The sequence below is a fragment of the Aedes albopictus genome, chromosome 1 (genome assembly GCF_035046485.1).
Source record: "Aedes albopictus strain Foshan chromosome 1, AalbF5, whole genome shotgun sequence".
Lineage (NCBI taxonomy): Eukaryota > Metazoa > Arthropoda > Insecta > Diptera > Culicidae > Aedes > Aedes albopictus.
The window spans coordinates 230,396,559-230,411,304 of NC_085136.1; the positions used below are offsets into that span (position 1 = coordinate 230,396,559).

Here is a 14,746-nt window from a genome sequence, read left to right on the forward strand (position 1 = left end):
TCACGCCTTTGCTCCCGTTTACGGAGGCGTGTTTACTGACCTCGACATAGGTTCCATCGTCGATCCTGATCAGTGTTGCCAGTCTCTCGGCCGTCTCGCTATCCTCCGTAGTGATGAGGTATTCATCATTCTTTCTCTGTTCGTATCTAAGAATTTTTAGCTCAAATGCTTCGATGGTTGCATCGATGGCCCATGGGTCGATTTCTCCACCTTCTTTTGCACGGAGGGTGAAGTATTGGGTCATTTTGATATCCTTATTTTTGTCACTTATCACTTATCACTTTCTGTGGAAGGATAGAGATATCTGTTAGTATTCTTAATGGTGTTCTTGTGTGTTCATCTGCGCTAGGCAGATGTTTCCATTCCCCCCAGTCGCATGCGGACGTGCGGCTGTGGGGGATGGTATTTTGCTTTCATCAGCATAGTGTATACTAGCTGATGGTGCGCGTTCTAGTTTCGACCAGTCCGATGATGTTCTGGCACGCTCGCTTTGTTAAGTCAGGTGGTGCTGACTTGCTTGCGTTCGAGGTCTCCGTGATGGGACCCCCCCCCTCTTCCACTCGCATATCTTGCTGCAAAGGTATCCCACCAGGTACCGCGTGGAGGTGGAAGTAGGAGTTGCTCATACTAAGGCTTTCGACCCTAGTATGTGCCTTTACCCGGCGGTGGACTCCAGCGATTGCGTATCCGCACCGCGCCTGTCTATGGGCTAGGCGCGGATGCCACGGGGAAACCACCCAGAGATCGGCATATTGACCAATATGCTTGATCGACACGGCGGGGAAGGTGCTCGAAAATATCATCCTTGACAGAATTTTGAGGCACATCGAGGGTTTGAACGATCTCGCGAGCAACCAGTTCGGCTTCCGGAAGAAAATGTCGACCGTAGACGCTATTCTGTCACTTACAAAGACAGCCAATATAGCCCTCCAGCGTGAGAGTTCTACTGTGCAGTAGTGATTCTGGATGTAAGGAACACGTTCAATAGCGCCAGTTGGCCGGCTACTGTCGATGCGCACTTGCGTCTGGGGATACCCGGTTACCTGTAAGTTACTTTCACATAAGCTCAGAACTCTCGCAAGGTTCTATCTTGGGTCCAGTGCTATGGAATGTCATGTACGACGAGGTGTTGAGGTTAGAGTTCCCGGTGGGAGTGGCAATCGTCGGCTTCGCTGACGACATTACGCTAGGGGTCTACGGTGAATCAATCGAAGAAGTAGAAATGACTGCTGCCCACTCGATCATATTTGTGGTGGAGTGGATGAGATCCAGGATACTGAAATTGGCTCTCTACCAAACTGAGGTGGTGGTTGTAAACAACTGAAAGTTGGAGCAGCGAGGTAGGAAGTGTAGGCAATTGCACTCACTTCGCAGCCACTTTTGTGCTGGTTCTGACGAAACGGGGAAACACGATATGTTTTTTTTTTTTTGTTTGTATTTACGTGTATTTTAACTTATGCTAATTCTACACTTAACACGATATGTTCGTGTGTGCGCGTTTTCGCAAATGCTGCGACAGCGTACTTGCTACATGCGCATGCGGGAAGGACACAACTCCGGACAATCTTGTCCAGAGGATGTGTAGGGATGAGTTTGGATGAAATGCAGTTTCAACGGCTATCTTCCATATTGCACTGATCTTCCATATCGTCTAGGAGCTACAGAGGTGGCGTATCTAAACAGGAGACCAACTGAATGAACTAGTTCTTTCGCTCTCATGTGCCAGTTGACCGAAACAGAGCAAAGAACTAAGAGCTAGTGGAACTTATGAACAAACGAAAAGACCGAGCGATTTTTTTTGTAGCTATCAAACGCAGTTAGTTTAAAATTTACATAAGTCTCAAGTAGACTATGGTGTTTTCCGTTAGCAATTCTCCGACAGACTACAATGTTTACCCATGAAAGCACTACCAGCAATATCTGGTACCGTTTCAGCAGAGCATATGGTTAAGGTACTTGTTGTCGCAAACTTTAAAAGGCATTTGTTGAAAAAACATTCCTGCACCCCGCGGAATAGGGAAGAAATGAAAGCTACAGATAATGAAGAGCCATCGCACACTACCCGCTGGTAAATCAGGAGAAGTACTTCAACATAACCCAAGAGAACTATCTGAAATCCGAGGTCCTGAAACAAAATCAGATACCGTTGAATAGAAGGGTTCCTTCCTCAGTCGTCAATGTCAAGGCTTGCTGAAGTAATCAAGCCTTTGCCAATACAAAAAGGCAGACTAACTGACATTCAGCTTTTGACAATGATTTGCAAAGAGTATCATCCATTCATTGTCGCTTGTTGAAGACCCAAAGTTCAAAAAGTTTGTTCATCTTCTCAATCCGCCATACGCACTACCGAGCAGGAAAACGCTTTCAAAAAGTTAGCTTCCTGAGATACTAGGAAGAGTAAAAATCTTTGGTGGATAATTTTCCGGCAATATGCTTAACTTGTAATGGCTGGACAAGCATCACTATTACGGGATATTCCGCATTGACTGCTCATTTTATCTGAAACAACACGATGACTTACTGGAGTGCTCAGAATTGCCATGAGGGCATACCGGTGAAAACATTGGCACCTGGATTAGTAAAGTACTTCGTAAATTCGACATTGAAAACCGCACTGCTGCATTAATTACAGATAATGCTTCGAACATGAAGTGTGCAGCTGCGATTTTAAAAATGCAGCATTTGGGATGTTTTGCTCACACTCTAAATTTGGTGGTTCAAAATGCTATTGCAAATTCCACCAAACAAGGCTAAAGCAATCTTGTAGTTTTGCCTTTCTCGTACACTAAGTGTACTGGAAAGGCTATATGTTCACTCCAAAAATGACTTTTTGATAGAAAGCCCGGAGGGTCGAGTCACATATACCAATCAACTCAGCTCGACGAATTGAGGTGATGTCTGTGTGTGTATGTATGTGTGTGTGTGTGTGTATGTGTGTGTGTGAGTATGTGTGTGTACAAAATAAACTCACATCACTTTTTGGAAGTAAACCTCAACCGATTTCTATGACCGACGGTTCATTCGACGCGGAATGTGGTCCCATTGTTTCCTATTGAAAATGGTTCAAATCGGTTCAGCCGTTCCGGAGTTATAGCCATTTAGGTGTTCCGGATCGGTACCCCAGGGAGGGGCCAGATATGAAAATGCTACAAAACCATGCATGCGACATATCAGACCGCGGCTTTTTTGGTAACCTGACGAACGGTAAGCAGGAAAATACTCTCAGTCCATATCTGAACCAGTAGTATTCCGGAATCGGTTCCGGATGTCCCGCTGGAGGTGGCCAAATATAAAAGTGAGCCAAATCCATGCATGCGACACATCAAATAGCGGCTTTTTCGATAACCTGATGAACAGTGAGCAGGAAAATAACCTTTGACCCAGCAGAGACTACTGATAGTGTTCCGGAACCGGTTCCGGGTGCCCCGCCGAAGTGGCCAAATATAAAATTGAACCAAACCCATGCATGCGACACATCAAATCGCGTCTCTATAGATAACCTGATGAACGGTTAGCAATAAAATGGAATCAGACTATATTTAGGGAAACCAGTAGAATTCCGGAACCGGTTCCGTGTGTCCCGCCGGAAGTGGTTAAATGTAGATGGGAACCATACCCATGCATGCGACACATTAAATAGCAGCTTTTTCGATAACCTGAAGAACGGTAAGCAGGAAAATAGCCTATTATCACAGCAGAGACTACCGGTTGTGTTCCGGAACCGGCTCCGGATGTCCCGCCGGAAGTAGTCCAATATAAAAGTGAACCAAACCCATGCATGCGACACATCAAATAGCGGCTTTTTCGATAACCTGGTGAACAGTAAGCAGGAAAATAGTCAGCAGAGACTACCGGTAGTGCTCTAGAACCAGTTCCAGATGTCCCGCCGGAACTGGTCAAATGTAAAAGTGAACCAAATCCATGCATGCAACACATCAAATCGCGGCTCTTAAGATAACCTGATGAACGGTTAACAAGGCATGCACATCAATTTTCGGCTTTTCAGAAAACCTGTTGAACAGTTAGCAAGAGACTAGTCTCAGACCATATTTAAGACAATAGGTACAGTCTTGGAACCGATTCCGGATATCTCACAGGAAGTGGTAAAATTAGTGAAAATAATCAATGCAAGCGATAAATATGTGTAAGAGAACAAAATCTTGACAAAACTGATGCAGGCTCATCAAATCACATTTTCTCATATTCCTGGGGTGTAAATATACAGTAGAATGGGGGTTCCATTAGAAAATTGAAATTTAATCGCATTAACCTCGAGCAAAGTTTTTAAATCCTCTTTTGCGTCTAAAATTGCTGCGCAAAATTTGGATCCGACTGATATCTCCTCGCGCTCTGTGATATGGTTCTAATTTGAATTGGATTTAGTACGAAAAATTTCACTTGCTTCCATTTTTTGGTCATTTTTTTTTTGAATCTAGTAACCAATGATAATAAAATATAGCCTGAAGTGTGCAGGAGAAAGTTTATCAAAGACTGTAAAGTGATTTTTGGTTGTGAAATAAATTATATTTAAGCTTGTTACTATCGTCTTGGTATTGATGGTATTCCAGTAATAGTAAAGGTGGTCACGCAGTCAACTAAGAGATCTGATATTTTTCAGCTCTGCCTATACATTGAACATAACACCGGAAATATGTGCTATCAGTAACTCGATGATGACTTGGATTCTTGCTTTTATAAATAAATTATTCACAAGATTCAGGATGCTTACGTCGACGGAAAGATCATGAGTACATATTCGACGAGAAAGGCACTATCACCACTAGGTGGATTAATCCGGGTTTTTATAAGAGAAGCAGTCATGCTTCATCGAAGTTGGAAGAAATGTTGATTAAGCTTGGCATGAAGCCTCACACTACTTAACTATAGCAGATTTGCCCAACTAGGTGGAGCGTCACATGCTGTGCTGAACCGTTTGAAATTGATCGAAGAACCCCTCGTTTCAACGTTGGAAATTTTAGATTCGAAACGATAACACTTATGATAACAAAGACTGGGAAGTCATTGAATTGACCAGTAAAATTCTCAGCGTTTTCCATGACATGCCAGTTCAGATTTTATCGAAAACTACCGTATCGCTTTCGACGAGCTCAATACTTGCACAAATAATTATCAAACAACCCCATCAAGCCTTTTCCCTCAAGTATCCAGAAGTTATTTAGTGAAGGAGCTTGACGAAGGTCTGGCTAAAAGCTTCGGAGAAAGGAAATTCAACACACTACATTGGTTGCTCAGGCGATTCTCCTTGGCCCTTATGGATGTGTACTCAACTCGGTAAAAGTGTCTTTAAAAAAATCGCCTCCCATCAAAGCCTTGTAATTCAGATGACTCACAAAACACTTTTATTCATTCATGGCAGGCTTATGGCCATAGCTTTGAGTTTAAAATTGATGTTAACATATAAGTTTTATTAGAAGATAGCATATTTTTGCAAACGAATTAATTTTAATAAATTGCCTACCATTAGGCGCTTAATGTGGGTCATTCTTTAAGTTACTGAATTTTATTTTATTATTAACATAAAAATACACTAGTTGTAAAAAAACTAAAACCTTTTCAGATTCAGCATCATTAAATTTAGTTAGTTCAATAATTTTCCTATCTTAGAATGATGTCATTGGTTGATCAACCTCACCCCGGATTGTTATTGTTATTGTTTATTTTAACTTGAAATTTAGAAAGAGGGAAAAACCCCTTTGAGTGATTTCGGCATTTCAAAAACGAAATCTTTCTCAAAGAGGCACAAAACCTCTTTTTCTTTTCAAATAACATTACAAAAATAACTTAAAACTAAAGGCTCACGCGGCAATGAACCATAACGGAGCCGCTATCTTGAAAGAGGACAGCATGCCAAATCGTAAAACGAGTCTCCGGAAATCCAGAAATCCTAATGGGGGAGGGGGAGGGGTCAGGGGGTCATCAGAAACGAATCTTCAAGGCTGAAAATAAAGAATACCAAAAAAAAAAAGGGGAACAGTATCAAACAAAATAGGCAATCTCATTTAGAAATTTGAACAAAAGTTTCAATATATGTTCATTTTTTAAGCCCAAAACATCCCGTATAGATACAGGAATTGAAAAACCTGCTGCAATTAGGCTATCAAATAATATCTTCCTCGGTAAAATAAACCGAGAATAATTAATTATAATGTGATCAATGTCTTCATACGATAAGCCACATTCGCATAAGTTTAAATCTACAATGTTGATATGATACAAATAACTATTACAAATATAATGATTGGATATCAATCTCGAAAAAGCACAAATGAAATTTCTACTCCCAGATACATTTTTAAACCAAGGAAAATGATTCACCTTGGGACATATTGAATGACACCATCGCCCTTTATCACTAGAATTCCAATTGATTTGCCAAGCATTTAGAGAATAATTTCTCAGATCGGGAAAATATTCAGAAGGAAATATATCACGATGATAAATTTGTCCACGCATAACCCCAAATTTTGCCAATAAATCCGCCTGCTCATTGCCATAAATATTACAATGAGCAGGAACCCAAACAAATTTAATAACATATCCTTCATAATGCAAATCAAACAATATTTTTTTCAACATCAACAAGATATGATGTGATTTGAAATTGAATTTGATAGTATTCAAAGCACTCAGACAACTGAAACTGTCAGAGCATATTATATAAAAATTGGGCGGACAATCTTTGATCATGTTACAAGTAAAATACAAAGCAATGAGTTCTGCTATGAAAACAGAACACGGAGATTGTAATTTATAAAAATGAGCTGAAAATAAGTTATATATTCCAAAACCTGCGGTGCCATCAATTAGAGAGCCATCTGTAAAATACATTTGTGTAGGGTTGAATCCATCAAATTTACGTTTAAATGATAAATTTGCAAATTTCGAATGTTCAAGCTTTGGTATTTGTCGCAATTCATAAAATAAGGACAAGTCAATTAATGGTTCATATGTATGTATGTTTAATTTAAAATCATAAAACCCATTCGAATGCACATGTAAAAGATCTTGATTTGAACAATGAATAAAGGAATCCAATGTTCTATTAGTAGGATTAATTTGGTATAACGACTCCAAAGTGCTTATGATTTGATGATTATTTGCAAAACAATTTATCAAAAATTTGCAATTTAGCTCCTGAAAACGAATTTTCAGTGGGATAATACCAAGAAGAACTTCAACAGATTGAGTATGAGTGGAATTCATTAGTTTTAAACAAATTCTCAAACAACGGTATTGTATTTTTTCAAGTTTGGAAAAATGAGTTTGCGCAGTACTTCCAAAAGTAAAGCAACCATATTCCATTACTGAACGAATAGTGGTTTTATATAGTGTTATCAAATCAGAAGGATTTGCACCCCACCATGTACCAGTAATTGTACGAAGAAAATTAATTCTCCTTGAACACACTTTTTGTATGTATATAATATGAGTGTTCCAATTCAATTTAGAATCAAACCAAATACCAAGATATTTATACTCATCAATTTGTTCTATTTCAAGTCCATTGAGAAATAAATTAATGCTTATGGGAGAATGTTTTCTAGAAAATAAAATAAATTTTGTTTTTTGAACTGAAAATGTAAATCCATTTTCATGAGCCCACATGTCCAAATTATCCAAGGCACATTGCATAAAATGGTCAATAACATCTCTACTTTTTCCACGTATGGAAAGAACATTATCATCGGCGAATTGAAGCAAATAACAACCATTAGGAATAATGGATGCCATGAATAGATTGTATAAAAATGGACTCAAACATGATCCCTGTGGAAGGCCAAAGTAACTATAACGTATTATTTTGGGAGAATTATTATGGAAAAAATGCATAATTTTGAATGAGAATAAATTATACAAAAAAATTGAAATTATGTTTGGAATTTTCAAATTATTCATTTTACTGAACAACAAATCGATTAGAACAGAATCATAAGCTCCAGAGACATCCAGAAAAGTAGAAACTACATCTTGTTTTTGGTTAAATGCAAGTTGAACTTGCGTAGCTAAAAGGGAAACACAGTCACGCGTACCACGACCCCGTCTAAATCCAAATTGAGAAGGAGAAAAAATGTTGTTTTCTTCAGCCCAAAATTCAAGGCGATTTAAGATCATTCGCTCCATGAGTTTGCGTAAACACGATAACAAACTGATATGTCTTCTACTGTCAGCTGATGAAGGATCTCTACCAGGTTTAAGAATACTTATTACTTTGATGAAGCGCCATTCGTGAGGAATAATATTTTGAAGTAAGAAGCTGTTATAAATCGAAAGTAAATGAAGTTTTCCTTCATCAGGCAACATTTTTAAAACAATAAATTTAATGTTATCAATACCTGGAGCTGTATTTTTGGTAATAGATAAAGCCAAATTAAACTCAGCCAAAGAGAATGGATTACAAAGCTCAGGGAAATAATTAAATGATTTTGTTTTATAATTTTTGGAAGGAGCAACAAAGTCGGGACATATTTTTGAAGCAAAATTTTCAATCTTCTGAATATTCTAGAACAGTAGGAACACTAGAATTATAATTTCTTAAATTTCGTGCTACAGATCACAAAGTGGACAATGAAGTATCACTGTCCAGATTTTCTACAAAATTTTTCCAATAATTTCTCTTTTTGAATTTAGTAAGCCTGGTAAACTGAGCTTCAGCTTTACGATACAGCAAGTAACTATCTCTGGAGCCTGATCTACGAAAATGTTTAAAAGCGTTGGATTTATTTTTCAATGCATTGGAACACTCATTATCCCACCAAAAAGAAGGATGCTGTCTTCTAAGAGTACTCGAAACATTTTTTTTAGTTTGAGATTTACGCAAACTATCAATTAATAATTTTGAAAAACTATTATAACTGTCTATTGGTGAATCCGAATCCACACTGTTAACAACATAAATAGATATTAAATCAGAAAACTTTGTCCAGTTTACATTTTTGCACAAATCATAAACACATGTTTCGTTAATAAGTTTATTTCGAATGGGAATGTGCATTCGAATCAAAATAGGTAAATGATCACTACCATTTGGATCATCGATAGTTGACCAAGAAGATTGCAAAGTCAAATTATTCGAGCAAAGTGATAAATCAATGCACGAATGATTGAGAATATGTATTGAGAATATTTAAGTTGAATTCATCAATCAAATCCATAATTAATGAACCTCTTCCATCAATTTTGTCACTACCCCAAGCAAAGTTATGGGCATTGAAATCACCCAATATATAAAATGGAGTAGGAATTTGTTGCAATATATCTCTAATTTGATCCAAAGAAAAACTAACACTTGGAGGGAAATATAAACAAACAATAGAAAAATTATATTTTCCTTTTTTAATCGAAACAGAAATAAATTCAATCTGTGATTGAACTTGCAATGTTAAATCCAAGTAGTTAAATTCAATATCATTCCGAATCCCAATCAAAACCCCTGTTCGGGAATAAACAAAACACCGATTCGTTTAGCGTGATGCTTTAAGCTGCAATAAATTTTATTTTAGTGGCGAATTCAATTTACTTAATTAATAAGGATAATTACAAATTCGGTGCAGTCTTAGGTCGGCAATAGTTCCCGAACAAATTAGAATTTCTTCTGAGTGTAACACCTAAAATAAATGCACGATAGTCAATTGGAATCAATAGGCGTTTCACAATATAAAAAGTCCATACTTAATACACCTGCTTAATTCACTAGTCGATACAAGAGATGGATACTAGCGGGATATTCCTGGGATAGCTATGGGGACATAATTTCATCTTTAGGGAATCATTCTATGAAAGCAAATTCATTATCTAACCTAGGAGGATCAATATACCGTATTTCACAGATTCCTAGATGCACCACACTTCTGCTGATCCCAAACGCGGAACTGGTCCACCAAGCTAGTAAGCCAACAACTAATCTAGCTAATTATGCTGTAATTTGTCCAATTGTAGTTCGATTTCTGATTTTAATATCAACACTACACATGCGGTCGCGATATAGTTTTGTGATCAGTCAGCTACATATTTGTCATTGTCTATCAATTGCTCTGTCATCTAGCTTCGATCTACACCGCATCACTATGATCCGTTGGCAAGGTTGCCAAAAGTTGGGCTGCGTCGCTAACATCCCCCTCCCCGTAAGGACGTGTACCAGGCTCGGCTTTACTGCTTCCTGCGACGTCCAGCACTGCCAGTTTGGAAACCGGCCTTCTCAGCACTCCATTCGATGTTTGCACTGAAACTTGACGAATTCTGCCATCTCTTCCCTTCACCGCTTCTAGAATTCGTCCTCGAATCCACCCATTTCGTTTTTTGTCCTCGATGATGACCACCAAGTCACCGGATTTAACGGATCTTGTATCTTCGAACCATTTAGTTCGCTTCGTGAGTGTTGGGAGATATTCCCTTACCCAGCGCTTCCAAAAATGGTCTAAATTTGCCTGTAGAATGTCCCACGTATTACGAATTAGCTGTGGAGATCCTAGATTCGTTGGTGGTTGCTTCACGCCACTCGAGCTCCCCAATAAAAAATGATTTGGCGTGAGCGCCTCTTGCTCTGGAGCATCTAGTGGCAGGTAGGTTAAAGGCCGAGAATTTACTATAGATTCTGCTTCCACTGCGTACGTCCATAGAGCTTCATCGTCAAGCTTACGTTCCTGAGGGATATTGATCATTGCTGCCTTGATAGAACGCACGAGGCGCTCCCACGAGCCCCCCATGTGAGGTGCCGATGGAGGTATGAAGTACCACTTAGTCTGCGCATTGGTGAAAGTAGCAGCAGTCTCTTCCTCAATTCGCTTTACTTGATCGCGCAGAACTCCATCAGCTCCGACAAAATTTCGTCCGTTGTCGGAGTATATTTCCAACGGCGCCCCTCGTCGACACACAAACCTACGGATGCAGGCTATGCATGATTGTGTAGAAAGGTCATAAGCGACCTCAACGTGCACCGCACGAATAGTGAGGCACGTGATTAGGCAGATCCACCTTTTCGCATGAGATCGACCTACTTTGACGAGAAGTGGTCCAAAATAGTCAATCCCGATATAACTGAATGGCCGCACCCCTGGAGACAAACGAGCTTCTGGCAATGGGCCCATTTTGGGTACGATCGGTTGTACCTTATAGATTTTACACCACTGACAAAGCCTGGTTACAGTCCGCACGATGACACGAATCCGAGGAATGTAGTACTTTTGTCTGAGTTCATTAACTATTGTCTCAGCGTTGCATTGTAGATATTTCCTGTGATAGTACTCGATGAGCAAGTAAGTCACATGATGCTTCCGAGGAAGTATTATAGGGTACTTGAGGTCAAATGCGTTCACGCGTGCTGCACCGGTGCGGCTGTCGATGCGCAAGACTCCGTTTTCGTCCACAATTGGTGAGAGTCTGTACAGTGAGCTTGTTTTATCCAATGAACGTTGCTGCTCGAGCGGTAGATGCTGATTGCTTGTGACGATGACCATTTCATCCGAGTAGGTGGACCACTGCACAATTTTCAAGATTTGGATTTCAGCTGCCTTGATATCTTCATGTGTTGGTTGCTGTCCTACCTCGGTGTTTGTCTTCCGAGCCTTATAAACCGCGAAGACATGGAAAACAAAAGCCATAGCACGCAGTAACCTACTCCAATTAGAAAATCGTTCAAAATTGATCAGAGGGGAAACTGCTTCATGGTACAAATGACTTGGACGCAATTCCTCGTCTGTTGAGATGTCTTGTGCTGTAGTTTGCGGCCATTGTTCCTCCGGCAGGCTCAGAAACTCCGGACCTTGAACCCATCGGCTTTCTTCGTCGAAACATGGTCCTCTGCCCCATTTTGTGGCTTCGTCGGCGATATTCAATTTGCTTGGAACCCACCTCCATTCGTTTACTTTTGTCTCGGACAGAATTTCGCCTACACGACACGCCACGAATTGTTTGTATCTGCGATGTTCAGAACGAAGCCAGGCCAATACAGTATTGGAGTCAGTCCAGCAGAAACGCTGCTGTATCGGGACCGAGTGGTTCTCTCCGACAAAAGACAGCAACCGTGATCCTAGTACGGCAGCCATCAATTCCAAGCGCGGAATCGATACATATTTTAATGGAGCGACCTTAGTTTTTGCAGTCATGAGTGCGCACTGCGGGTTGCCTTCTGCATCTACAATCCTGAAGTACACGACGGCAGAATACGCTGCCTCGCTGGCGTCAACGAACAAATGTGCCTGCAAGGTCGTATAGCGTTCGGCACTAGCTGCTTGAAAGTAACAGCGGGGTATCTGAATCTCACCTATTCGTTCGAAAAGTTCGATCCATTTCCGCCAGTGCTGTTCGATTCGATCATCCACACACTCGTCCCATTTTGTCCCGCTTCGCCATACCTCCTGCATTATGATTTTTCCGTGTACCAAGAATGACGCAAGAAGTCCCAATGGATCAAACAGGCTCATCACTGTCTTGAGTATCTGTCTTTTCGTTGGTCTGGTTCCCGAACGGATGAGTACATCTACTTCCGACCGGAACGTTGTAGAGAAGCGAAGCATATCCTTTTCTGTTAACCAGAGCATGCCGAGAACTCTTTCTGATTGGTCGCCACCCACTGCAGTCAAATCCTTCATCGCAACTTTCGATTTTTCTCCTAGGTGATCCAGGACTGTCGCACTGTTGCTTGACCAATTGCGGATCTCAAATCCACCCTTGGAGTGCACCTGTCGAACTTGATTTGCCACCAGCATCGCTTCTTCTTCGCTTTCGAAACTGTCGAGGTAATCATCGACATAGTGGCATTTTGTGATACCTTCCGCCGCCCTAGGGAACTGCGATTCGTATTCCTTGGCGTTCCTATTTTTAACGAATTGTGCGGACGAAGGTGAGCTTGCAGATCCGAAAGTCAAGACATCCATCAGAAATACTTTTGGAGGTTCAGCCTCGGTGTCACGCCAGAGGAAGCGCTGAGCATGACGGTCAGCTGCGATGACACCAATTTGGTGGAACATCTCTTTAATATCGCCAGAGACTGCCACCGGATACTGACGATACCGAAACAGAACAGATGGTAATGCCACAAGTAGATCCGGTCCCGGGAGAAGAAAGGTGTTCAGCGACACTCCATCCACCTTCGCAGCTGCATCCCAAATTAAACGTACCTTAGTGGGCTTTTTAGGATTAACGACCGCACCCAGTGGAAGATACCATGTACGCCTGGGGTCTGACTCGCTCAGCTCTGTTTCCGTCGCCTGGTGGACGTAACCTTTGTTTTGATAATCCTGCAGTTGCATGTGCAAGTTTTTCTTCAGAACAGGATCACGAGTCATGCGCCTCTCTAAACACTTCAAACGTTGTAGAGCCATTGGGAAACTGTCAGGAAGCTCAATGTTATTATGTTTCCACAACAGACCTGTGACGAATCGGTTCCCATCTCTGTACGTGGTTTGCTCGAGAATACGTCTGGCTCTCTGAACTTCATCCGACTCCAACGGCTCGGTTGATCCAAGTCCCACGTCTTCCGCGTTGAAATAATCTCGAACCAGATTGTCCAGTCTCTCGCCAGCTTGACATTCGCAAATATGGAAGCTGAAGTGGTTTGTCTCGTGATGCTCTGCCAAACTTCCGTATACGCACCATCCAACTCGTGTCTTTACTGCTATCGGCCCACCGCTACCTTCTTTAATTTTCTGTGGTACGGCTAGAGACAAGTTGCGCAGTCCGATCAGTAGTTGAGGAACCGCTTTGTCGTAGCTGTGGATCGGCAACCCAGCCAGATGCCGATATCGTTCTTGAAGTTCATCAAAACAGATGGTTTGGGTAGGCAGATTCAGACGCTCGACGGTTCTCGCATTTTTCAAGCGGTAGCGCTTCTTGTTTCCTAGTTCAGATATTTCGAACTTGACTATTTTCGAACTTTCTTCGGAGCGGAACATATCGACGGTCCATTTCAAACAAAGAGGGATCACTGGGCCTTCTAGGTCTAATTGCCTCGCCAGACTTTGCTCTACTAGCGTTGCTGAGGAACCCTCGTCCAAAAAAGCGAAGGTATCAATCGATTTTGACTGTCCGTATATGGTCACCGGAATGATACGGAACAGGACCGATTGTCCACAGTGATGGTACGTGTGGTTTTCCGTTGTTATCAAAGTCGAAGAGTTGTTGGTGTTCGTATTGGTCATCGTATGCAATAGTGGGTGGTGCCGAAACTGGCACCCATCAACCTCACAGCGAGCTGAACTTCTGCAAGGTCTCCGTCCATGCTGTCCTAGACAACAGCGGCAGAGCTTCAATGATGATACAGTTTTCCATCGGCTATCGGTACTGCTGTTCTTGAACACATCGCAATCCTTAACACGATGACTATCTTTCCTACAAACCAGGCAGGGTTTCGGAGATTCATTATCGAACTGTCTCGGTTGTTCAGCAACGGTGGTTTCTACCTAGGATAGGATGTGACACCTGCAACTTCTCTGTCTAATTTCACAGCTTGCTGTCTTGTTTTTCCGCGTTGCTAAGATTAGTGGTCCCCAAATTGGTCTCTTTTGGGCTGACTAGTTGTCGTATCCTATCCTAGGTTTCTACATGCGAATGCACATATCCTTTCTCCCTTGGTTTCGATTTTTCGGATCGGCCAGTGTATACGACAACTTTGCTCACTGATTCTACGACCGAGGTCATAAAACTACTGAAGGTTTGTAGTGTCGCTTCGGGAACCTGGTCCAAATGTAGAGCCCACTGCATCTTGACACTGGCCGGAAGTTTTTCCACC

At 41.3% G+C, this 14,746-nt stretch overlaps 1 protein-coding gene across 1 annotated transcript; it reads right to left on the reverse strand.

Annotated features, from left to right (window-relative positions):
* Positions 1–10,070: 10,070 nt before the first annotated feature.
* LOC134291225 (uncharacterized) lies at positions 10,071–14,156 on the reverse strand. Its single transcript, XM_062858726.1, has one exon. The coding sequence runs from the start codon at positions 14,154–14,156 to the stop codon at positions 10,071–10,073; it is 4,086 nt and encodes a 1,361-aa protein (XP_062714710.1).
* Positions 14,157–14,746: the final 590 nt, after the last annotated feature.